Consider the following 26,212-nt stretch of genomic DNA (forward strand, 5'->3'; position numbering starts at 1 on the left):
ACGGATGGGAGAAGGGGAGCAGCTATCACCACTCTTCAAGTGCTATTAAATTAAAAGGCTGTATAATTTTAAGAGGGTCAGTGAAGCATAATACATGATTTTTTAAACCCCTCTGCCAAAGAAAACTACCAAAATTTTTAAAAGCTCTTACTGATCCTGAATGTTCTAACTACAATTCATGTTTCCCAATCGTTGACTCCCAACCAGTCAAAGACGAAGAAGAAATTAGAGCAAAAACCACAGACCATTCTACGTGATTCCCAAAAGAGACAGAATCACTGAATACTCTTCAGCAGCAAAATTTTACACCAAAAGATCTTGTATGCTAACCACTGATAAAAACACTGAGGAACTTCCTTCCTTAACTCAAACACTGCAAGCACCTGTCTCCCAACAGGGCTCCCTGTACATTTCATTCTTCTCAGTAAAGAAAAACTCCATCAGTCCCCAAATCCACCGACAGGGAACATTTTTAGGCCATCTTTAGTTTGCAGCAGAGATGACAATCCAGCCAGTTAATGAGGCTACATCCACAAGACGCCCGTGTCCCACCTCTACCCTTTCCTCCCCTCATTTAGAGACAAGATTTAACCTCCAGGAGATGGTGAAGGACAGGGAAGCCGAACGTGCTGCAATCCATGGGATCCCAAAGAGTCGGACACAACTGAGTGACTGAACAACAGTGAAGGCAGGGGAAAACAGACGGCTCTTGGGATACACACAGAAAAAGAGGAAGACAAGAAAACAGATCAGACAGGAATTCCCCAGCAGTCCAGTGATAGGACTTGTACTTCCACCCCCGGCAGGATGGAAGAAAGAGAGGAGCAGAGAAGGAAAGGAAGGAGAAAGAAGGAAGGAGACACATCAGAGAATTCAGAGGAAGCGGTTTCAAAAGCCATAGGCAGAGGCTCAGTGTAGCTGGTCAGAAGCAAGTGCTGCCCTAAGATAAGAAAGGCTGAGATCTAAGGAGACTGAGATTTGATCCTGCCATTAGCGCTGCTGATGCTGCTGCTGCTGCTGAGTCGCTTCAGTCCTGTCCGACTCTGTGCGACCCCACAGACGGCAGCCCACCAGGCTCCCCGGTCCCTGGGATTCTCCAGGCAAGAACACTGGAGTGGGTTGCCATTTCCTTCTCAATGCATGAAAGTGAAAAGTGAAAGTCAAGTCGCTCAGTCCTGTCCAACTCCTACCGACCCCATGGACTGCAGCCCACCAGGCTCCTCCGCCCATGGGATTTTCTAGGCAAGAGTGCTGGAGTGGGGTGCCACTGCCTTCTCTGGTCATTAGCATTAGCTACTTTAAATGCTTTTCAATAACCTTCAGTAACATAGTTATGATTAAAGCCGAAATATAAGGAATTTTACGGAAAGGCAGATTAACTTCCATCTCATCAGCTTCTTCTTTCAGACTCTGGCACATACGTGAAAACTAGAATTTAGCAGATTGATTGGGCTACTATGTAAGCAGAGCAGGCGTCAGGGCAACAGCTAAGGATGCAGCCTGTCCACATTTATACAGGCCAGGCAAAATCCCAGCCAGGCTTCCTCAAAAGTAGGGCAGATTTTTTTTTCTTTAATTGGTACTTATCCCCATCTCCCAGGTCACTTTAAACAAAATTAAGCCTTGAGTCAGGATGAATAGCTGCCTGTTTTTTTCTGAAGATACTCAGATGTTCATTCATTCATTAAAATCAAATTTCACAGGACTTCCCAGAGATCCAGTGGTTAAGATTTCAGTTTGCAACGCAGGGGTCACAGGTTCAATCCCCGGTTAGGGAGCTAAGATCCCGTATCCCAAGGGGCAAGGAAGCCTGCGAGCCGCAACTACTGAGCCCCCAGGCCACAACCAGAGAAGGAAGGAAAGGGCCCCCATAATCCAACAAGCATCCTGTGTGTTGTAACCAAGACCCAAGGCAGCCGGGTAAATAAATGCTAAAATAATAATAATAAAGTAAAATTATTCTTTCTCTTCCTTCTCTACCACCAGCATGTGACCACAGAAACAAAAACTGTTGTTATTTACATGACACAACTCTTGCATGATTAAACTGGCCTGTTTCCCATTAAAACACTGCGCTTGCTCCACTCCGGAACACAGCTCTCTGTCCCCTCCGAGGCAGCAGTGGCCTCAATGAGACGTTCCAAAGCCACAAAAAAGGACTTGAACATTGTCATTCGCCACTCGCTTTATTCGGACACTTAAACGTACCTCTCTCCCGACAGGGCTCTCTGTACATTTCATTCTTCACAGCAGAGAGAAACTCCATCATTCCCCAAATCCACCGACAGCGAAAATTTTTAGGCTGTCTTTAGTTTGCACCAGAAACAGCAGCCCAGCCAGTCAACAAGGCTACATCCACAAGACGCCCATGTCCCACCCCTACCCTTTCCTTCCCTCATTTAGAGGTAAGACTTAAAATTTGCTGATTTTAAAAGAAGTATAGTAACCCACGCATTAACACATAACCAAACATAAATAATGAGGTTTCTTAAACAAGGACAACTTTTTCCAACTGGGTTATAAGATGACCAGGTCAGCCTGAAGGTGAAATGAGAGGTTAAGAGAGAGTGTGAAACAGGCAGATTTGCCTTCCTCCCTTGAAGTCCTTTCAAGGTGCAGACAATTCAGTAGTACTAAAAAGGCCTCAGCTCTGACACATCTTAGGAGAAAAGCTTGGACGATGACTGACAAATGAAAACACTATTATTCACGTGGTTTTCAATAAACTGAATCTAAGGCCGGCTGGCCCACTCATGAATGGGAGCATGAAACGAGAGGCTTAGTTAAGAGAAATTGTGACACAAATATAGATTCCTCGACCCACAGTTACTTTGGAAAGAAGCCATGAGAGGCTGGATCGGTTCTCAAACCTCAGCTAAGGGTGGCTCTTCTTTCTCCCCAGTATAAGACAGCAAATGCACCTATAAGGTAGTTATCGGTAAGAGTTCCCTCTGACTTTGGAAGCAAGGAGAAGGCTTTCCAGATATACCTGGGAGACAGAAGGCAAACCAACATCAATTTAAGCCTCACGAGAGAGAGAGGTCTGCGGGAGGTCTTACAGGACAGAGACGTTCGTGGACGGGCACAGAAGGGGAATCAATTTAAGCAGGCCTCACGAGAGACAGAAGTCTGCGGGAGGCCTTATAGAACAGTGACGTTCATGGACGGGCACAGAAGGGGAATCAATTTAAGCAGGCCTCACGAGACAGAGAGGTCTGCGGGAGGTCTTACAGGACAGTGACGTTCGTGGACGGGCACAGAAGGGGAATCGATTTAAGCAGGCCTCACGAGACAGAGAGGTCTGCGGGAGGTCTTATAGGATAGTGACGTTCGTGCACAGGCACAGAAGGGGATGACGACAGCCTTGGGACTCCAGGGGAAAGTCGGTCAGGATGCTCTGTGGTCTCGGCTGACAGAGTCCAGCCTGCGTCCGCCTCTGGTGACTCCTCCGCAGACGTGTCCCCAGAGCAGTCTCCACGAGAGTCCATCCTCCTCCCCACGGCGCTTAACTGAGATGAGCGCCTGATGCACGTCCCCCCCAACCCGGCACATGCCGCTGGAGCTTGGCGCCCGACCCTCGCTCCCCTCGGCTCTCTGCTCTCTGGCAGGGGGTCTCAGGCCTTTACCGCCAGGCACGGTTCAGGAGTTTGACCTGCGCCAGCCTCTTCGTGATCATGGTGGCAAAGACCAGGCCAAAGAGGACGCTGCTGATGAGCACATAGTCATAGTCGTCCTTCAGGACGTCGAACTGTTTGGACGGGTAGACGCGGGTCTGGTAAATGTCCAAACCGTAGGCCACAACCTGGAGGGCAGAGGGAGCGAGAGCCCGTGAGAAAGGCTCCGGTGGCCGCCACGGCCACAGACTTGGGTCAGAAGGGAGACAGGCTCCTCAGTCATTTCCCAAGGGGGAGCAGACAGCAGGTGTCATGCAGGGCGGCTGTGGCTGGACGAGGGGGCACAGGGCGGGCTGGGGGCTCTGCTCACCAGACAAGTGGACTCCAGGCCCGACGGGGCTGTGTAGATGCCTCGCATTCGGGAGACTGTCTGGTTATAGTTGATGAACCGCTCCGCGTGGATCTGCACGTCTGGAGAATACGGGATCAGGTTCTCCTCTCTGCAAAAACATCAGCCAGGATCGCTTTCAAAGCTGCTGTAAGGGGATCTCCCGCTGCCCCGAGCCCTGGGCGGTTTCCAGGCCATGGATCAGCCTCTGGTCTTCCTCTGGGCCTACGTGCATCAGGGAGCTGAACGCCGAGCCGCTGAGTGTTTGGAAGGGAAGGGCCGCAAAAGAGGACGCTGTGAGGAGGGTAAGACCTGGATTCCTACCTTGTTCTGAGTCTAAAACATCCCAGACAACCGGCGATTTCACACCAGAGGAAGCAAGGACCACTTTAAAAACAAGACACTGAGCCACTAGGCCGATGGCGGCTCTTTACTCCAGAGTGCCTCAGTGCTCAGCTGTAGCCTCCTGCTCTCTGAACCATCCTGCTCCCTCCCCTACGTGTGGGGACATACCTAGCACCTCCTCACCCTGCCCACAGTTTCTCACCCCTGAGGGAAGAGAATCCGGGACAGAGGCAAGAAAACATACAGAGATGATGGCCAGAAATTTAAAAATGGATATGATCGGTAACGAGCTACCGTCTCCCCATGAGACCTGGGCCCAGTCAACTCCCTCCCCTCATTTCCCAGTGTGCCTGCTGCTGGCGGCCGCAGTGGCCTCCAACCCTTCCTGTAACTCGCCAGATACCACCTCAGGCATCTGTGATGGCAGTTTCCTCCGCCTGGAAGGTTCGCCCTCAGACATCCACAAGGCCAGCTTCTCGCCTCCTTCAAGTGCTTACTCTAATGTCACCTTTTCAGGGGGGCCTTCCCAGGCCACCGTCTCAAACCTCACCCCGTGTACCACCCCTTCCTAGCCCCCTGTCCCTTTTTATAAGTTTTTTCTCCTTAGCGTTTACAAGCATCTAACATAGCATTATTTCACTTGCTTATCTTACTTATCGTCCATCTCGCCTCCCCTGCTAGAACGCAAGCTCCGTGAGGGCAGACTTGTTCACGGCCACGCCCACAGCACAGCCGACAGAGGACCAAACATCACCCACATGCGGAGCTCTTTAATGTCACAGCCTTCGGGGTGTCCCACAAGGGCCTACCTGCTCTGTTCTGTTGGGATCTCGGGGCGCCGAGGATCCAGCAAGGCCTTAGGAAGGGAAAGGATCGCTCCGGAAGGCAGCCCAACTGCACAGAGACAAGTCAACAGAAGTGAGTGTTCACGCGAACCTGATCCCAGATTAGGGCTACTTACGAAAATGTCCTTATCGCAGAAATCAAAATAGAGTTTAAAACCAAAAAAACAGGTCAATGAGATGCCCTTCAATGGCCAAAAACAATAGTCTTAATACACATGGATCTGTAGGAAGGTTCTCACTTTTGAAGACACTAGTCTCTTCACATATCATCCTGAGACATCAGAAAATAAAGTTCTAGAATCAAGAACTAGGGAATGATGAAAGAGAAAAGAGTGGAAGGCCCGTGGACCTCTGTATCTCCCATCCTGTTCTCCAGTAGCACCTGCCCAGCTCAGCAGGGCTGCTTGCTGTCGCAAAACACGAGCATGCGCGCTGGGGCAGCAGGGAGGCTGGTGCAGGATTGGGCGGGCGATGGGTGGGGATGGGGGGGAACATGGGGGAGGGGATAGGATGCAGGGAAGCTGGTGCGGGATGGGGGCAGGGGCATAGGGGATGGGGGGTGGATGGGAGGAGGAGACAGGAAGGGCCTGGCAACATGAGGTCCCGCAGGATCGCCTGTTTTAGGAACAGTGGGAATTAAACAGGGGAAACTGCTAAAAGGGCTGTCTTCCTCACTTCTGAGGATAAAACAATGATGCAGAGTGTCTGTCAAAGCTCAGAGCCCCAAACGTCTTTGGTAAAAACAACTGGATGGAGCAGCCTGTTATGCAGTCACTGCGTCCTGAATCTGAACTACACAAAGATGAGACCCTGCACCTCGCCAGTCTCTGCAGCCCATCTGCACAGGCTACCCGTGAGGGACGCCATCAGGGCGCAACGTTCCGAGCGAGGGGCAAACAAAGCAGAGGCGTCATGAAAATGGTCCATCAGAAACAAGGGCTGGGGTGGGTGCATCAGCTCTCTCACAGACGGCAAAGCCGACTGGACTGGGGAGCGTCCTCTGCTGAAACAAAGCCCTCCTCGCGGATCCCAGCAAGGCCGCCGAGGGCGCAGCTCACTCACCGAGCAGGTGGCGGCTGGTGATGCCCCGCTCTGTGATGGTGGCCTCCATGGCGCTGATGGCGGAGGGGAAGATGTAGGACTGCTGCAGGACCTGGGGCAGCTGCGGGCGGTCCAGGGAGCTGAAGGCCGTGGCGTTGTACTGCTCCGTGCCCTCGTAGAGCTCCAGCGCCGTGAACTCGTTGCGCCGAGCCTTGGTGTTCCAGTACTGGTACTGCGGAGAGGAGGGGGCGCTGCTCAGGGCCGGCTGCTGGCTCGGCTGGGAAGGGGAATCGACGTGCAGAGGCAAGTCCGAGAAGGAAAAAGCCACCAGCATCCCAGCTTTCTTCCTGCTCCTGAGCTGGGCTTCCCCTGTGGCCCAGCTGGTAATGAATCCTCCCGCAATGCGGGAGACCTGGGTTCAATCCTGAGGTTGGGAAGATCCCTTAGAGAAGCGAAAGGCTACCCATTCCAGTATTCTGGCCTGGAGAATCCCATGGACTATACAGTCCATGGGGTTGCGAAGAGTCGGACACAACTGAGTGACTTTCACTTTCACTGAATTCAGTAACATTCAGGGTAGCTGCATCTGGACTATCCAGGTGCACCCCAAGAAAAATGAATTCGCAAGAGTCTTACAAGTCACGAGACTAACAGCTAACATCTGAGTGCTTTCTACATGCCAGGCACTGTTCAAAACTTGACTAGATGAGGTGACTGCTGTTACCCCTCTGGTATGACACAGAGCGCTTAAGAAACCAGTTAGCAGCTATAAAATCAGAAAATGGAAGAGCTCAATCAAATCCAGGCGCCCCGGCTCCCTACCCAGCCCCCTCTGCTGCCAGCCAGGGGTTCTGAATTCTGAAAGCACCAAGCAGCAACCGGTTTCCCGAACAAGAGGCCGGGAGGGGACTGGAGCTGCAGGAGGCCGGCCAGGCCCTGGAGGCTGCGTCGCCCAGGCCGCCCGCCCACCTACCGCAACCCAGTTCTCGGCGTGCACGATGTGGACGGGGCCCTTGGCCTTCCTCTGCACGGACGAGTGGACGATGCGCCCCGTGACGCCGTCCACGAGGAAGATGCCGATGAAGGTGCGCTCGTGGTGGACGTCCGTGCTCTCCGTCACCACGGCCAGCAGGTTGGGGTTCAGGCTCTGGGAAGACGGAGGGAAAGGCTCCTTCAGAAGCACAGTGGCACCCCACCGTGAGCCTGGGGCAGGGAGGTGGGCACAGAGCCCTCCGGCTGGCAGAGGAAGCAGCTTTTCTGGGTGGAAGAACTTCCTATCACGGGTCATCATCACTGTACTTTTTCGGTGTCCACTGGGGGCTGGGCTTGGTTCACTGAATCTCATGAATATCCTTGCAAACAGAAGTTACTATCTACACTTCACAGATGAAACATCTTAAAGTAGTTAAGCAACTCGCTCAAGTCACAAACAAGCAAACAGTCACTCAAGACACAACCCAAGCCGGCCCACTTCCTGATGGAAGGACACTGGTCCAGCAACCTGACGTCTCTCCACCAGGGCCCTGCGACTACCACAGCAACGGAGACGTCTCGGTTCTCGTCTAACTTGACCGACTAGGTCCGTAACGCGAGCGATCACTCCCTTCCTAAGACGCCTTCCCCCCGGCGTCCAGGACGCCAGGCCCATCTGTCCTCTGCCTCAGTGGCTGCTCCTTCTCAGTCCCCTCTGCAGGTCCGTCCTCCTTTCCCCAGCCTCTGGGTGTTCTAGCTGCACCCGCTCTCCTGGTGACTTCAGCCAATCTGATGACTTCCAGAACACCTACAGGGGCTGGCATCGCCCAAGTTTACATGTCCGAGCCAGGCCCCTCCCTGAACTCCAGACCCAACTAACGGACCACCGCGTCAGTATCACTGCTCAGACGTCTCACGGCAAACTCAACAGGCCCCAGGCCCAGGTCCTGCTCCACACCCGCCAAAACCCGCTCCCCTCTAGGCCTCGCTCCTCCTCCAACTCCGTCTCTGCTCTGCCAGAGGCTGTAACTCATGTTCATCACCTTAAGGACTACGTTCCTTCACAGGATGGCTCTGCAGCTGACAAGTCACCTCTCCATCTCCCACTCAGGAGGATGCTGGATCACAGATGGAGTTTCTGATGGATCGACTAAGGTTTAACCCCAGGAACGTCTATCAGCACTACCACTAACCCTAACAGATGGCAGCTGCCGGGCAGTGGTCACGTGCCTGGCACTGGGTGCCGTCTCGTGTGATCATCACCACCACCCCAGGAGGACGGCATATTTCACAGGCCCATTTCACAAGCAATAAAGTAAGGCTCAAAGGGATAAAAAAACTGACAGAAAGCTCCCCTCTCCACCAATCGCAGAGCCAGGACGCAAGCCTGGCTCCTCTGCACGGCAGCAGGCGGCCGCCATACCTTGTAGAGCACGCTGCGGTCCCCCATCACTCGGCCCTGCGAGTGGACATGCTCGCTGCTGCGCTTCCCCTTCACCTGGACGATTCGCTGCACCTCCGGGGGGATGGTCAGCTCCCAGCTCAGCTCAGTGGTGAGGTCCTGGGGTGGGGCCAAAGAGAAGGAACCGGCACCGATCATCAGGAAGGTACCCTCAGGCCCCCAACAGGTGTGGCGAGACCTGGCCTGCAGTTCAGCAGGCGCCTCTGTGCAGGGTGGAACAGGGTTCAGAGGTCCTAGAGAAGCACCAATAAGGATCTGGTCTGGGAAGAGGTTTTGGAACTCCTAGTTCAAGTTAGAAAACCAGTAAAGCCTGTGTCAATGGCTGCAAACAGCAGCCTCCTGGGCAGCTGGAGGCACCTGTTGCTTGTCTGGGCTGCCCGATGGGACCTGAGACAGTCTTCTCTGGGGGATATATGTGTGATCCCATACTGTCCCCAGTCCAGGCTCCAGACAGCACAGCGCGGTGCCTTTGGAAATCTCCAGGGCGCAGCGGTCAGCCAAGCCATGGAGTCCATCCACACCGACATGCAGAACAAGGGGCGTGTGGCTGAGGCCCAACGCAGAGCCAAGTTCAAGTGCCCTGGCTGCCAGCAGACCTGCAACTCCAAGAAGTGCAGCTTCACTAAGTGTGACGCACGTGAACCTGAAGACCCAGCAGCTGAAAAGCAGCTCCTCCAGCCCGGCCGTGGGGTCAGACACAACCCGACTCTGCGCCCTCTGGGCATGGGCCGGGCCCTGCACCCATGGGGACCTCAGAGCCACCCCTCCTCACTCACATCCACCAACACTCCTACTTTCTGTCAAAAAAAAAACAGAAAGATACTAGAGCCAGTGTGAAAGAAGCAGGATAGTTAGTAGTTTCCCACTGTTTATCTGAGTAAGACTAACTCAAAGGAAATTTACCACTTATTACTAACATCTAAGGTCCCTGTACACTGAGCCAGCGGGGAACTACTAAGCTGGAAGGGACCTCAAAATGTGACAAGAAATCCTCTTTATTGTCATAAGAAACCAATAAACCTGTATGGTTAAACGCGTGATTATACCTCCACACGTGGTTACACGGAGCCCTAGGGTGGGGGGCGGGTAGCGACTGGAGGGGCTTCCTGCTCTGACCGCTGCGTACACAGCTGTGGTCCTTCTGTGAGGGCCGCTGAGCAGTGACCGCAGCATTCTGCACTCTTCTCAGCGTTGTATTTTAATCAGATATGGGTTTAACAAAAGAAGAAAGTAGGAAACACATCAAGTGAACAAAGCAGATTTCCTACTGATTAAATGTGGCTCAATTCCAGTTCAGGTAAGAAGTATACACGCTGCACCTGCCCACGCGGACCGCACGGTCGTGTCCTCAGCGGAGGGCACGACAGCGGGCCACGGAAGCGTGCGGGCCACGGACGCGCGTTCTAGCCGGGGAAGCAGCTGGCAATGGGGCTCAACGGGCCCTTCGCAGTTGGCTCACGCAACGCTGTACCCATGCAAACTTTCACCAGGAGAATGCATTCACATGTTACTGCTTTTTTTAATCTTTTCGATAATAATCTTTATTAAAAAATACGGCTCCGATGAAAACATTTCACAGATTCCTATGAAAACACCAAAGTTCACTAAAACCCTCCCGGAGAGCAAGGTCACCAGGGAGCCCCCGGAGGTCAGAGCCTGGAAGCCCACCCCCGGCTGACTCCCTCTGGAGCTCTGACTCCTGTGTCTCCCCTCGACCGTCTTTACGATGACACCCTCAGGGTTCCACTGGTCCATGACACCCGCACCCTGGGTCACACCCCTGCCCATGAAGAACTCTCTCTTTCAAGGTCCCTTTTCCATCAACTCAGAAGAGCAGTGTTTCTTTACCCACTGGGTAAAGAGCACACTCTTTGGACAGACCATTCCTGTGCTGTTTATGCTAAAGGCTAGCTGTTACAAATGGAGAAGGCAATGGCACCCCACTCCAGTACTCTTGCCTGGAAAATCCCATGGATGGAGGAGCCTGTAAGGCTGCAGTCCATGGGGTCGCTGAGGGTCGGACATGACTGAGCGACTTCACTTTCACTTTTCACTTTCATGCATTGGAGAAGGAAACAGCAACCCACTCCAGTGTTCTTGCCTGGAGAATCCCAGGGACGGGGGAGCCTGGTGGGCTGCCGTCTCTGGGGTCGCACAGAGTTGGACACAACTGAAGCGACTTAGCAGCAGCCGCAGCTGTTACAAAATGTCAGGAAAGGGCGCCGCATTTTTTAAACAACAGCAGGTGAAACATACGAGGCGTGGGCTGTGTGCAAGGCCCTGCTTTACGAGACTCAGACGTGTTCACTCTCCAGCTCATCACGAAAACACTCTGACGTACTATTACTACCGTTTTGTCTTACAGACAAGAAAACAGAAGACCAGCCGGAAGCCATCTGCCCAAGGATGCCAAGTGTACGAGGGGCACAGCCAGGCCTCCTGCACGAGCAGCCGGGCCCGAGGTCTGAGCCTCTCCAAAAGGCTTCCAGACAGGATGGCAGGACCCGCCAGGGAGGACACGTCTCAGATCAGCCCTCAACGTGGCCCTGCTCTCCGGGCCAAGGCAGCCCCTGTGAAGCTCAGAGCAGGACTTCAGAGCCAGCGTGAAGCAGTACTTCCAAGAGCTGGACTCACGTATGTCAGAATTGGAGCAGATCGATCCCAATTCTGGAAATAAAATTCAAAACTCGCATTCGATTAAGAGTGGATCAATAACACTACCTTCGTACAGAAAGCGCTATTGTTCAATCACCATCCCCACCTCCCCCGCTAAAGATGGCAAAAACACTCCCTCTGCCACAGGAGAGGGAGGTGGAGTGAACGCTCCTCAGGGGCCAAGGCCCACCTGTTGTGCACGGCTCCGTCCACGGCAGCAGCGACCAGGCCGGCTCCACAAACCCAAGAATGATGGCCTCGGACACCAGGCTGACGCCGATTCACGCTTACAACACCAGAGCCAGCGTATCCACTCCTGTTACCTACACCCCTCCCACCACGGGTCCTGCCAGGATGCCCTTGCCCACCTTCCGGAGTCGATATCCGCACAGCCGCCCCTGATCCGCATCCACCAAGTAGAAGAAGATGGAAGGGGCGAGCTCATGGAGCTGCCGCAAGACATTCCGAGTGGCTGGGAAAGCTGTGACCTAGAAAACCCCAGAGAAGAGTTATGGGGGGGACTTGGTGGTCCGGTGGCTAAGACTCCACGTTCCCAGTACAGGGGGCCCTGGACTGATCCCTGATCAAGGAACTAGATCCCACATGCTGCAATCGAAAATCCTGCAAGCCAAAACGAAGACTCAGCCAAATAAATCAAAATAATAAATGTTTGTTTTTTTTTTTAAAAAAAAAGAAAAAGAGTTCAAAGAGAAGGAATCCCTAAGCATGGATTTCTCCAGACTCTTTACTGTTTCCCATCAAAGAGGGCCTTAAGAATAAAACAACAAATCTTAAAGGAATTAAAATCTGCTAAATTCAATCAGGTCTTAAACTGAATTCTCTTAAGAGACCCAGTTTTCACAAGTGCAGAAAGAGCCATCGCGCTGCGTAGAGAAGCCCTTTGAGGCCTGACTGCACTCAGCGCCCACCTGGGGCCCACGAGCCGCTGTGTGAGCACCCTGCCCCCACCCATCGACGGCGGGGGCGGGGGTGGGGGGTGGTTCCTGCAGCCTCTGCAGACGCGTACCTTGTACTCGTCGTCTATCAGCAACAGCACCTTGGCATAGTCCTGATCCATGATGGGCAGGAGCAGAGACTGCAAGACGGGGCGCTTCAGCACGGGGGGGGCCACCTGGCTCCACTTCCCAAAAATGGGGTTGAAGACATACAGCGAGCTCATTCCCGTCTCCTGAAAGGGCAAGCAACGCTCAGCCTCCACCAACAGGAAAAGACTGCAAATCCTAAGGAGCTGGGGACCGGAGCTCAGCCTCGGGGATCCCCCAGTCTTTCCCTGCCTTGTGGAAAACAAAAGCTTTGGCTGAAGGTGAAAGCGTCTGACGGCTGATGTGTCAAAAGGGTAAAAGTTTAACTGCCTCTAGCTCCAAATCTAAGAATGGGTCACGCTGAGGAACAAACGAAATGTCTACCAGGCCCCCTTTCCAATGACGGCAGAATGTATCTGCAAAGAGCCATCTGCTCGCTGGGAGGCAGAGGCAAGAACAGCTGGCGTCCTGCCCTCCATCCCCGGGAGAAGAGCCAGCTGCCCGCTAGGTACCGACACCCACCTGTGTCTGGGAGAAACAGGGCCGGCTTACTAGGGGCCTGGTAACATCCCACCTACGCTACAGCCACTTCCTCCTCGGCCACCACCACCCCTGGTGGGGGAGGAGGGGCACTCAGGCAAAAAACTGCAAGAAAACAGAGCTCTAAGCCCTGAGTCTCTGTATGTAACTCTCCGAGAGTCCCCAAGGCCCAGCTAGAGCTACAAAACACAAAACCGCGCCCCCACGGGCTCAGAGGTGCGGCAGAGGCTCACCTTGTCTTTCAGCAGGAGCGTGCACTGGGGCGGGTGGGGGAAGTGGGCAGTCGTCCTCTGGACCGTCAGCTCAAAGGAGGAGTCCGGCTTGACGTTCGGGAGATACTGTTTCCACAGGATGGTGCCAGAGCTGCTCTCGATGCCAAAAAGCTGCCAGAGAAACACCGGGCTCACTACCAGAAAGGCTGACCCAGAACTACTTCTGTCCTTGAAAACCAGAACCAGCCCCAGCTCCTGCCCCGGCCTTCCTGTCCTGCTCCCGGGGCCTCTGAAGGGCTCACCTTGCCTGAGGCCGTCACCATCACCATCATCTTCTGGAGGTTGAATTCATCCCTGGCCAGAGTGTCAATGTTGATCTCATTCTTGATCTGGCTCCGGGGCTTCCGCGCATCGTAAAACACTTTCCAGAGGTGGGAGGTCCAGGCCTGCAGCAGGATGAGCTGGGAGGACAGGCGCTTCAGGAACATGCCCAGCAGGCCGTCTGGTGTCAAGGGAAAGGGACCGCGGCTGAGGCTCTCTCCTCGGCGGAGTGGGGCTTCCCGGCGACGGGGCACCTGCTCCCCCTAAGGAGGGCTCTCCCTCCTCCACAGCACTCGTGTCGTCCACACCCCAGGTCACGAGCCCAGGGAGCAGTCCTGTGTCCGATGCCAACAGCCCCACACTCAGGCACAGCCGTGCGGGAACTTCTAAGGCCTACTCACGGGGCTCTCAGCACGCCCCCTGCCTGCAATCTCAGGACAGGAGGCTAAGAGGGCAGGGGGCAGCCATGCAGGGTGCAGCCGTGCCACCAACATGTCCACCACAAGCCCATCCGGGACGGCCAGCAGGAGGCTCCCGGGCGCCGTGACAAAGCCAGACGAGGGCAGGCTGTGGGGGTGCGGGGTGCACGTGTGTGTGCCATCAACTGGTACTTCTGTTTCTCGCGGCTTCAGGCCTACGTTGTCAGTTGCTCAACCTGCTCCCAACAGACCTCCCTGCAGCCCGCTCCCAGGGCTCCCTTTGACTCCGCCCCTTCCTCCATCCACGAGACCACCACCCTCAAATCTCCTCTGGAGACGAGACCGGTCACCGCAGCAAGGCAGCACGGTGAGAAGCCAGGCCTCGGAGTCTGCAGCCGGGACCCAGGTGCACTGCCCACAGGCTGGGCGACCTTGGAGATGGAAACGGCACCCACTCCAGCACTCTTGCCTGGGACACCCTGTGGACAGAGGAGCCAGGCGGGCTGCAGTCCACGGGGTCGCACAGAGTCGGCCACGACTGAGGAATCAGACAACAACCTTGGGAAACGTGCTTCACCTCGCAGCCCCCAGCTCCCCATCTGTAAAATGGCACAGCACCCACCGGGCTGCTGCCGAGACCAGACCTCGTGAGGGGCCCCCGGGATCTCCCCGGGGCGGGGTGCAGAGCGCTCACGGGAAAGAGCAGCGCCTTTTCTGGGCCAATGTCCATCAGCCCCGGCTCGAGGGAGAGAAGCGATGGGCACACGGGGCAAGGCACAGGCAAGCAGCCCATGCACGCGTGGTGCACACCTCACCGAGGCAAGTCCAGGGGACAAACGACGGAGAAAGCCAGCCGTGGGGCAGGCAACAAGCAACCAGGCAGCGGGAAGCAGGTTTTACCTTGGATGGCTGGATCCAGGCAGCAGAAATAAACAGTAAAGGCACATTAATCCTCAGCTTGAGCACCTGCGGTGCCTAGCAGGGCGGCTGGCCCCGAGCAGGCTCCCAGCAAACACCACCCAGCTGGCCGGGCGAACGGATGGGGGGAGGCAGGGGCAGGACGGAACCAGGGGAGAGTGAACCAAGTTCACCCTGGGTCTGGGACCGCAGCCGGGTTCGGAGGGCACCGGCCTATCCCCACAGAACCTGGCCCGCCCAGTCACGTCTCTCTGGAAAGGTGGGACTCCTGCTTTGGGGACAACAGCTGTACAGTGCCCGACAAGCTGCTTGACAGACTTCAGGTCCTCAAACAACAGCAGCTATGACGATGCTACGTTAAGACTCTTTTCATCAGGGTCTTTCCCTAGAAAGAGTCACGCGTCGCTCCTTCCGGAGAGGAGTGGGCCCATAAGGCACAGGGCCACAAACGCACGGGAGACGGGTGCAGAGCGAGTTCAGAGCAGGCCGGCAGAGTGGCCGCGCCCGAAGCCCGGGGAGGGAGGGGGGTGCCAGCGGCCCCAGAGCCCCCACTGGCAGCTCTGCCTCCCGGCCCCCTGTTCCTACCTGCCTTCTTGCCAAACTCCCCTTCCAGCTCCGCCTGTGCCCCGGTCAGTGGCAGGTCCACCATCTCCAGGCACACCACCTCGGCCAGGGACTCCTCGCGGCTCCACAGCACCACCCTCCCTGCTGCAGGAGCCAAGGCCACCAGAGTCAGGCCCGCCTCCGCCGTCCCCTGAAGGGACCCTTCTCGGAGGCTCAGGGCCACCCCCGCTGTCAGGCCAAAAAGAGAAGCGGCGGGGCTGGGGGCTGAGATGAAGTGGGGAGAGTTCTGTCTCCCGCCCAGGAGTGCTAAGGAAGTATTCAAAGGCAGGTCACCTAGGGCTCTGGGAAAAATAGGCAGGATACACTACACTTGAATCTTTCCCAGAAGCCTGGCCACAGCCCCAGATGAAGGGTCTGAATGCAACTCATGGGCAGGCCCACAAACAGGAGCTGAGTGATGCCCACTCACCCAGCTGCTGCAGGAAAAGCAGCAAGTGATCCTCTGTCTGGACCAAGGCCCGGTAGCCCACGGAGTCATCCTTCTTCAAGAAGACCTGGATGTACAGCTGTCAACCAAAGAGTCAAGACCCCTGCAGTCAGCGGGGATCCAGACACCTCTCAGAGCCCAGAGCCCGAGATTCAAAGCATGAGGAGTGGTCAGAGGTCAGGCCACGGCGTCCCCGCGTGTCCAAAGCACACAGCGTTTCCTGGACTCCACTTATAGACACCGTGCATCCTTAGGAGCTGACAGAGCAAAAGAGCAGGTAGCTCGGGTCCTCTCTACGGAGGAACCTGACACCTTCTCGGCTACCCGATCATTCATTATGCACCGATCACACACCACAAAGCGAGCAGGAGGCCCAGAGTAGACCAAGCAGCAGCCGCCCAGGGAGGCTGAGGAACACCACTGGGCGCACAGAGGCAGGGCTGGGCAGCGACAGCATCTTGAATCTCACCAGGCACGGCTTCCTTATTTATAAGGCTAGGGCAGTGGTAATCGAAAGACTACCGGGAGGATACGTTTTTTAGTGTTTATTTACCTGCACCCCATCTTAGCTATGGGACTGGGGACCTTTGTTGCCGCACGTGGGATCTTTAGTTCTGGCACGTGGATCTAGTTCCCTGACCAGGGATTGAGCCCAGGCCCCCTGCACTGGGAGCACAGGCTTCACTGCTGGACCACCAGGGAGGTCCCTTATCGGGAGGGTGAGTCCATCAGTGAGTGAGTACAGCTTAGCGTGGAGCCCGGCACGCTGACAACCTGGCCTAAGCGGCACTTCTCTTGCTGGTATTCATAGGCGTTTCTGACCGGCCAGTGGCTCAGGTAGGACTACAGCGCACGGCTGGGACCAAGGAAAGAGAGCCCCAGGCCGAGCAGCCCGCAGGCCCCGACTCACCCGCTCGGGCCGCGTGCCATTCTGTTCCAGGCTGAAGGTGATCGCGGTGTCGAGCAGCCGCCGGCCTGTCTCCACCAAGTAGAGGTTAATGGTGTAGGTCTGGTTGAAGCACGCCAGCGAGTCCTAGGGAACAGACCGCATGGGTCAGCTACAGGAGTCCCCCAAAGCAAAGTCCCCCAAAGGAAGTCCAAGAATCTGGGTGGGGCTGGGGGGAGGGGGGGCAACATCCTGGAGAAGGACCCAGGCCAAAGGGCAAAGCTAAATCCTAAGGCAGAAATAAGGTGCGTGAGTGAATAAATAAAACTACAACCACTATACACACTTACTCCAGAAGAAGCAAGGAGTGGAGAGAGACTTCCCAAAGAGTGACTAGTAAAACCGCAGGCAGGGAAAGCACACCCGCCTTGGGAAAAGCTGAGGAAACGGAAGCCACGACCCAAACCTGTGCCTCCGGCAAGCGCCCCACACTCTGCTTCAGGGCAGCTGCTCAGACTAACCCTCAACTCTGCCAGCGGGGACCCCACAAGACATGAGGAGGCGGAGGCCCAGAGGAGAACGCGCTTAAGAACAGGTTCTAGGAGTTCTACTTTCTAATCTCCCAATTGAAAAAGATCAAGAGAAACACGGTTTAATTTATAAAACTTAGAAAACTCCATCTGAGGCTGGGACCTGGAAGACCCACTCCCAGGCTTGATCGCTCCTCCAGCTTCGCTGGGGGCCGCCCCGCCCACATACAGGGCTGGTGCACTGCCCAGGGCCACACCTACCTGGGGGCCAGGCTTCTCCGAAAAGCTCCCAGGTGACCCATCTTCAGAAACGCTGGGCTTCTGCCATGGAAACGAGAAGGACGGAAGGAGAAAATACAGCCAGAGGGTCACCTCCCAGCCATGAGAATGAAGCTCCCACCTCCAGATCTCAGCCCTTGGGAGAGGGCAAATCCCACCCCCATCTCCACCCACACCCCCCACGCAAGCTGGAACAGCCCCAGATGACTGTGAGGGCGTCCCATTCCTGGGCACAAAGAGGTGCACACAGAGCCTACAGATGAAGTGAGGGCTGCTCAACAGCCCCCTGCTCCCCCGCCCCGCCCCGGTTCAAAGCGACCAGGTGAACATGCCCAAACTTTTGTTTCTCAGGGCTTCCAGCAAAGATAAGCAAAGAAAACCCTGGGACCTCCCTGGCATTCCAGCAGTTAAGATTCAGTGCTTCCGCCACAGGGGGCATGAGTTCGATCCCTAGCCAGGGAACTAAGATCCCGCATGTGGCCAAACGCTGTTATTCCCAACACTCACCGCCTCGTTCCGACAGGTCATGACTGCAGCCACTGTCTTCTCTCCGGTGGTGGCGAAGCTCACCAGGGCAGCCTGGGGTAGAGTCAGGCGTCAGTTCCTAAACAGGGCCTGTCCTGGCCAGCAGCCTTAGGGTCGCCTCCACCGGAAGAACCCTTGGCCTTGGAGTTAAAAATGCTCCCAAGTTGGGAGGATGATGGCCAGAGCACTGAGAGCAGAGAGGCCCCACCGCACCCACAGCTGAGCCAGGCCCTGCCTGACCTCCAATACAGGCAAGCTCAATGCTGCTCTTCGCATCTATAGGGAAATTCTAATTAGCGTGCCCTCTCTCCCGTGGGTTCAGGAAGGTACCACTTTCACTCTAAAAATCCTCTGTAACTCTCAGAAGAACCAAGTATTCCATTCCTACTCTAAGGCTAACCCCTCTCAAAACACTCATGCAAAGAGGTCTTCTGTCTTGAGTAAGTATCTCCAGATTCAAAAGCTGGGACTTCCAGCATCCAGGCCTCAGCGAGATCCCCCTGCATCCCAGCACACCACGCTGCCTGCAGTTACCTGCGGGAAGTTTTTAAGCAGATCCAGGGCGCCATGGCGGTAGTGCAGCAGCGCATAGTGGCTTGGGGACAACTGCAGGAAGAACTGCGCCCGAGAAGGACCCACCGGGCTGGGCTGTGTGGGCAGGATGCGGGGTTGGAATCCACTTGCGAATTCCAGGTCGAGAGACTGGGAGACAAGAAGGAAGAGGCTGAGGGCCAGGAGAGGACAGGGGATGGACCATCCAGGCTGGCGGCCTCTGCCCCCCTTTGCCAGTGAAAGGAACGAGGCCTCAGCACGGGGCTCCGGAAGCTCCCATTCAGGCTCTCAAAGGAGGAGAGTGGCTCGTCTGCCCTCATTCCAGTTCTGCCAGAGGCCAAACCTCAAAGGGGCTGCCTGGGAGAAAGGCTTTTCCCAACGGCCAAGGCAGCACCTTGGGCTGGGGAAGCAGCTCTAGCCTCTCACCTGCAGCGGGATCTGCCTCAGCTCCCACTCCGTCTCCAGGGCCAAGGTCTGGAGGGACCGCGAGCTCGGGTCGGGGCACACCAGGACAGCCTCGTCCACCACACCGCAGGCCCCGGTGAGACTCCGCAGCCAGGGGGTCGACACCCTGACCTACACGAGAGACGAGAGAACAGGAAGCTCCTGGGGATCCTCACATTTCGCTCTTAGCACACCAGCCGTCACCACCAGATCCCAGGGGAGGATCTCAGCTCAAAGGTTCTTCCTCAGGGACTGAGGAGGAGACCTTCCCACCCCTCCCGGTCTCCGAGAGCTCCACAGCTGGAGAAGATCCTTCTGGTAGTCTGAAAGCTAAACCAGGCCCTCTTCAATACTGGACACTCTTTTCTTGTTTTGGTGAATCTGCCCGCAGTCCACTCTTAGCACCTGCTGTTGTGAGCACTGAGCATAGAAATCACCTCTCTCTGCCCCAACATCGCAGGTGCAGCAGGGCGGCCGCAGCCACGGTGCCGGCAGGGCCGGGGCTGCAGGGCAGCATGCTTGGCCCCTCCGATCGGCACTCCTCCACTGCGTCTGTCATTCGCGGGTTCATATCGTCACCTTCAGTACCACCTTGTGAGATCATGCAGGCCGCGAGCAGATCTACACAGCCGTGTCTTTAGCCACCGGGAGTGCGCCATGTGCACACGTGCGGGCTCTGACAGCAGAAGGCAGCCCTCTGCGCCCGGAAGCAGGGACCACGCGTGGCTCCGGCGTTCACCTGGCCAAGGCCCCCGGTCCCCAGTGCAAAGGAGGGCTGAACCCGCCCCCTCCATGATGCCCGAGGCTGCAGCCGGACCGCACCTGCTGAACGATCTCTCCATCTTCCACGTTAAACTTGACAATGTTCACGTGGCTGAAGGGGACGACTCCGAGGGCCCACACGACCCCCGAGCCGTAGGAATACACCATCTGGTAGTGGATGCTGTCACTGAGAGAGGGAAGGAAGAGCAGGGAGCCTCAGCTTTAGCCACAGAACAGGACCACCCTCGGGGGTCCAAAGCCCGGCCGCCAGGGACTGAGCCAGAGGTCACAAACTAGCAGCCTCAGTGAAGTTTTGTTTGGCTTAGTTTTCTTTTTTTAATTTGAATTTGTTGTCAACATTTAGAACTGAGATCAGCATGTAACAGTAAGATTTCTAGCTTTTCTTTAAAAAGTTGGGATGTGATGATGCTAGGCCTAACTATACAGAGCACGGTCAGCTGAGTAAGGCTGCCCCCTTGAGGCGGGCCGGGCACACTGCGGCTCCCAACATTCCCCACCCGGCCTGCTCCGCACACAGATGCTATGCAGTCGGCCCCTTAGGAATCTGAGCATTGGGTCCCTGACAAACTGAGTGAGCCAGTCCCCTCGCTCGACTGGCTCTCGGGCCCAGGTGGAGAGTCTTCTCCTCACTGCAAAGGAAACTCCAGAGGCAGCCACAGCCTTGGAGTGCAGGCCCAGAGGCTAGTGAGCCCCAGACCCCACCCAGGATTCAAATGCTTCGACTCTCAAGGAGAAAGACGGGCTGGTACAGAGCAGGAGGCGGCGGCCACCACCCGGGGGAAGGCAGCCTTACCTCTCCGGGAGGTGTTCCACCCACTTCAGGTGCCCGCTGGAGAGGTGAAGGAGGGCAAGGGTGGTCTTCTTCAGGACCGCAACGTGCCTCACGGCCTCCTGCAGGCCGACCAGCCCCAGCGCCTGGAGACTGAGCACAGGAACAGGGGTGAGCGTAGCCCAGAGACTCCCGAGCCTCAGGCCGGACGGTCCGGGACACAACCGCCACCTCAGGAGGCGACGGAACAGGCTCTGGGCTCAGCCGCATCCGCACCGAGCTTGGCTCTGCTTCCCACTGGCTGACCTGAGCGACTGTATTTTCAGCCACTCGACTACACCGTTTCCCTGAGACTCGCCGACTCTCCTGAGGGCTGCTCCTTTCTTTCCCCGGGACCTCACAGTAACCAGGCCAACTCTCCACCACAGCAGCCATCAGACAGCTGTCATTAGCAGGCTGCAGGCCCGCCTCACCCAACACAAGAGGTTACTTGATGATGGAAACTGTTTCACATTCACAGTGGATTCCCACTGCCTGGGGCATTCCCAAGCCCTTACCCAGTAAATTACCATCAGAAGAAGCATAACCTAACGCAACCAACCCCATCATTTAAACAACTTTAGCGAGACGCAGCTGAAACAGTAGTGCAAATTGTTTTTAAACATAAAATTAAAACACAGGAAATTGTGTTCTCCATCTTCATATCTAGAATCTTCTTTCCCTAGTAGATCAGTTGGTAAAGAATCTGCCTGCAATGCAGGAGACCCGGGTGCAATGGGTCGAGAAGATCCCCTGGAGGAGAAAATGGCAACCCTTTCCAGTATTCTGGCCTGGAGAATCCCATGGACAGAGGAGCCTGGCGGGCTACAGTACGACTGACTTTCACTTTCACTTTCTCTTACCTAGAACATTGCAAAGCTCTCAAGTCGTGGTCAGATTAGGAAAAGCAATCGATACCAGAAATGAACACTGCCCCTAGCATGGCACTCTGCCTCCAACACGAGCTCAATAAATGGTGGCTGAGTAAGCACGTGTCCCATAACCTCAAGACATCAAGAATGGACATTTGATGCTCTCTGGCTCTTCTGTGGTTTTTTCCCCCTGGGCAAAAAAGCCAAAAGGCCCAGAATTGCTGTCTACATAGAATCTGTGTTCCAGCGAAGCCTTTAACCAGAGCAAGATGAAATTCAGCTTCTTTCCCTCTACCTGCGACTGTCCAGGGTAACCTCCCAGTTCAGGCCCCCAATGTTCGTCTCCCAGGAGCGCATGATCCGGCCTCCATTGGACACAGTGATTGCATCTGGAAGAGAAAAGACCACATGAGATCATCCCCAAACTGCTGCGCCGTCTGGAGCCTCCCAGGGCCTGTGACCAGTGGCCTCGCCTCCTGTGTACAAGTGCAGATAGAAACTGCACCTGTCCTTTCCTGCTGGGAACGCCCCTACTCCGTTCCCTCCCAGACCCTGAACAAAGGGAGGAACCAAGGGGAGAGAGGGAGCTGACGCCGTCACAGGGACAAGCCGGGCTCTACCTACCCTGTCCGTAGAGCAGCATGGCATCCACCACCCCTTCCGCTGTGCCCTTGTCAACATGGCGCCACACTGAGAGACAGGAGAGTCGGACGTTACTGTGACGACGTTACTATGACGTTACCAGGACGCGTTCCCGGCGAGGCATCCAGGAAGGCGCTCGGGAGAGAACCGCGCAAGCCTTTGTGCGCACAGAAGTGCCTCGTTTTATTCCAGGGAGGGGAGGATTACTGCCAGCCGGCAGTGACCCACCCCCACTCCCGGAGTAACGAGGGGAGCCACCGCTGTGCCGATCTGAGACCACACTCTTCCCATCCCCACCCCACCCAACCACACAGATAAACGGACAAAGACAAAATTCACAAAATCTCTATGACTCACAAGCAAAGCAGTGATTATAAATCACATTTCCATGATTTTAATGCCTAAAAACATCCACAAAAGCGCTATAAATGACTGGAGGTAGGGAAACGGGGAACATCCAAAGCTTTACTTAAAATCTTAATCAAAAAATGTGTTTTTTGCAGCAATATCTTACTTAAGAATAGTCAGGACGCGGGCTAAGGAAGTAAACTCAAAGGCCAGTTATAGGAATATATTAAATATTTCTAAGATGGCAAAACTGAAAAATAAATAAATGATCCAAATCCAGTAAAGGACGCAGCTTTCGGCCATGTTGTCCCCAGGGGTGGGGTATCAGCCAGGCAGACGCTGCCGGCCACGGGACATGCTGGACTCACTAAGCGCAGCCACGCCATCCCCAGCTACCCATCTACCCAGTCCACTCACAGATCTCCCCAGTCCGAGAATTCAGTGCTGCAATCACATTCTTCTCTGTGGCCACAACCAACTTCTTGGATCCAGGGGAAAATTCCAAGGAGGCAAATTTGAGCTTTCCAACATACTGCTGTCTCCTAAAGGAAAAAGACGAGGGAAATGGAAGGGCCAAGGCCATCACTGCACAGGACACTTTGGGAAAGACAGCTGCACAGATACAGGAGGCTACCACACCACACCTGTCTTGGGATGCACGAGGAGTGTTGCTGCACAAATACAGGAGGCTATCACATCACACCTGTCTTGGGATGCACGAGTAGTGTGTGTTAATGAAGAGATTTGACCAAAAGCAACATTTCCAGGTAATGTGCTCAGGAGCAAAGGGGAGAAGAAGAGAGAACACACCCTAATAGCTAACCTAACACTCTTCCTTCTAAATGCAAGCACGTATTTACCTTACCCAAAAGGGGACCTGGCCTAAATCCCACTAGAACAAAATTAGTCTTCCCTGAACTCATTAATAGTGGGACCAGGGACTGCCCTGGTGGTCAGGTGGGTAAGACACTGTGCTCCCAAGGTAAGGGATCTAGGTTCGATCCCTGGGCGGGGAACTAGATCCCACATGCTGCAACTATTTTTTAATATTAAAAAATAGTGGGACTAGACACTCACATTACACGTGAGAGAAGAGACATGAATCCTGTTAATGAGCACACAATCCAACTTCCCCTTCTATTTTCACTGATCTTTGGAGAAATATTACACAAATATTCTAACAAAACTTGACAGATTTGAGTCAGGCCTGTGTTCTTTGCAGCCTGTTCTAACCCACACCGTGCTCAGGATCCATCTGACTCACTACTCATACTTTCCTTGGAATATACCCCATCACTCTCAACACTCTTATCTCTGCATAAAGGGAGCACAGTGGGCTTCCCCTGGCACACTACCGCCTACAGAGGCGGCGAGTGGCACACTGCTGTTCACGAATGCCACTTCCAGCAAATCAAACACACAGCATTCACACAGAATTTCCCTTGTTACACGGTCTGGTCTGACTTTTTACAAAAGAAGGAGCTGTATTAGTACAGAGTGACAGGTGTGTGTGACATCTGACAGTTTCCACCGTACTCTAGCCTACTTGGATCTCACTGTCATCACTGAACCCTTTACCAAGTACACAGGACAAGCACTAACGCTCTCATTGTGGAGGCGAGAAAACCAAAGTCCACTGACGTCAACAAACTGCTGTGAGAACTAGAACGCAAAATTAAGTCTAAATCCAAATCTAACCTAATCTTCTAAGTCTGAATCCCATGCTCTCTTTTAAAATGCTGATATTTTTTATCTGGACTATAAAAGTAATGCCTGCTTACTGAAGAAAACATGAAAAATACACAAAGGTATAAAATAGAAAACAAAAAAAATGCCTAAAATACCATCATCCATAAACGTTTTTTTCAGCAATAAACATTTAACATTTTGGTGTACTTCTTTCTGTTACTTTTCAGTTTATAATGCATATACCTAGGATTCTGCTAAATTGGATGACGTTGTGCGTGTGTAACATATACAACATGGGTTTGAACTGAGCAGATCCACTTAGCGCTGGTTGTTTTCTTCTCTTTCCTTTCTTGGTGGCACCTTGAGGCTTGTGGGACCTTAGTTTCTCAACTAGAGATCAAACACGGGCCCCCGGCACTGTAAGCATGGAGTCCCCCAGGGAATTCCCTACACTGGCTGTTTTCTACAGTCAATTCTGCAGTGCTACACAATCCATGGTTGGTTGAATCTGTGGGTGTCGAACTGCAGACGCAGAGGGCTTACTATAGGTTACACTCGATTTTCGACTGCAGAGAGGGTCTGCATCCCTAACCCCTGCGTTGTCCAAGAGTCAACTGTACATGTTATATTGTGAGCATCTGCCCACGTCATTAAAAATGAGACTTATGGGAATTCTCCATAAGTTCAGTGATTAGGACTCCCATGCTGGGTGCATGGGTTTGATCCCTGGTCAGGGAACTAAGACCCCAAAAGCCACAGCACTCCCCGCAACCCGCCAAAAAAAAAAAAAAAAAACACAGGACTTATGCTGCATTTGTCACACTGCCTTATATCACGTACTTACATATCTGCCCCCTCACCAGCCTGAGTTCCTCTCCATCTCTGCACCCACGCACCTAGCATGACCACTGGCCAACAACAGGCACGCAACAAACATGCAAACCCGTTGGTTTGATGTAGAAAAGACCTCACAGAGGAGCTAGGCTCTGAAAGTGTTCCCTGACCAGCAATAACTGGGAACATACTGCTTGTACTCAGTGAGCCAGCCACTGCGCTGAGTAATTTAAAAGAATTGCCGTATTCATTCTTACAGCTACTGTGGGAAGTAATAGACTATCAGTAAACTCAATTACAGATCAAGAAACCGAGGCACAGAGTTAAGTCATTTTCCTGAGATCACACAATGCTGAAGTGGCAAACGGACATTTCAAGCCAATTCGCTGGCCTTAAGGATGGGGTGGGTGGGTGGACGAGTGGGTGAGTGACTCAATGAGCGCATTAATGAGACGTGAATGAACAAAAGTGCTGAATGAGTGAATGAATGAAGAGTGAGTGCGCCAGTCAGTGAAGGAAAGAATGAATGAATGGCACCTCCTGGCTGAAGCGTCTTGGGCGGCCCTGTTCTGAGCCCATGGCAGAGTTGGGCTGGAAGGGTGGGGAACGAGGATCTTCGCTGACAGCGGTCGACGTCGGACACCCAGCAGATCCTGACAGTCAGAGAAACGCGGCCGGGCGGGGAGAAGTGACCGCTGACCAGAACCTCGAGCAAGCCCGGACGGCAGAGCCCGCTTCACTGGCTTGCGACCCGTACAGCCGCACAGGGACGGGCTCAGAAGAGCCCCCAACTCTCGCTTTAACGCTCTGCCGTGGCCACCTTAAAACTCTTTCAAAATTTTTGAACGAGGGGTCTCACATTTCATTTTGCCCTGGGCCCCGCAAGTTATGCAGCCGGCCCTGCTGCATAGTAAAGCCCTCCTCCTTTTAAACAAAAGAAAAGGTACAGGGAAAATAGTTCCCGAACAGGAACCGCCCCTCGCCCCCCGCCCCGTACGCACCAGTCAAACTTGCCCACTTGGTCTTCGTAGACCGCGGCCGCAGGGACAAGCAGGGCAGCCCAGAGCCACAACCGGGAAACCGAGGCCGCCGCCATGATGGGAGCGCGGGCCCGGCCGGCCCGGCATGCACCGCGCCGCGGGCCCCGCCTCCGCGGAACCATAGAGTTGGGCCCACAGGCGGAGTCCTGGGTGC

The 26,212-nt window shown here is 54.6% G+C and overlaps 1 protein-coding gene and 1 pseudogene across 2 annotated transcripts; one reads left to right on the top strand and one right to left on the bottom strand.

Moving 5' to 3' along the window:
• Positions 1-2,165: 2,165 nt before the first annotated feature.
• On the bottom strand, positions 2,166-26,176 carry EMC1 (ER membrane protein complex subunit 1). Of its 2 annotated transcripts, XM_005910217.3 has the most exons (23): positions 26,020-26,176; positions 22,913-23,037; positions 22,130-22,195; positions 21,801-21,894; positions 20,619-20,747; positions 19,865-19,991; positions 19,025-19,174; positions 18,581-18,748; positions 18,029-18,100; positions 17,504-17,563; positions 16,737-16,859; positions 15,809-15,905; positions 15,361-15,483; positions 13,420-13,619; positions 13,139-13,288; positions 12,350-12,511; positions 11,691-11,810; positions 8,629-8,766; positions 7,207-7,380; positions 6,255-6,465; positions 5,157-5,241; positions 3,985-4,114; positions 2,166-3,802 (listed from the first exon to the last, which is right to left on the bottom strand). In XM_005910217.3, the coding sequence occupies exons 1-23, from the start codon at positions 26,112-26,114 to the stop codon at positions 3,623-3,625; spliced, it is 2,979 nt and encodes a 992-aa protein (XP_005910279.2). In that variant the 5' UTR covers positions 26,115-26,176; the 3' UTR covers positions 2,166-3,622. The 2 variants fall into 2 exon arrangements, with proteins under 2 accessions (XP_005910279.2, XP_070238234.1); XM_070382133.1 differs by lacking the exon at positions 15,361-15,483.
• LOC138984998 (small nucleolar RNA SNORA70) lies at positions 8,978-9,065 on the top strand (annotated as a pseudogene).
• Positions 26,177-26,212: the final 36 nt, after the last annotated feature.

The sequence above is a fragment of the Bos mutus genome, chromosome 2 (genome assembly GCF_027580195.1).
Source record: "Bos mutus isolate GX-2022 chromosome 2, NWIPB_WYAK_1.1, whole genome shotgun sequence".
NCBI lineage: Eukaryota > Metazoa > Chordata > Mammalia > Artiodactyla > Bovidae > Bos > Bos mutus.

Excerpts from the sequence above, each read along its gene's own strand:
- EMC1 (XM_005910217.3), bottom strand. The coding sequence starts at position 26,114 with ATGGCGGCGGCCTCGGTTTCCCGGTTGTGGCTCTGGGCTGCCCTGCTT. Across the intron at positions 18,749-19,024 it reads TGAGGCAGATCCCGCTGCAG|TCTCTCGACCTGGAATTCGC; the intron begins GTGAGAGGCTAG and ends CTTGTCTCCCAG. Across the intron at positions 15,906-16,736 it reads ATGGCACGCGGCCCGAGCGG|CTGTACATCCAGGTCTTCTT; the intron begins GTGAGTCGGGGC and ends TTTGGTTGACAG.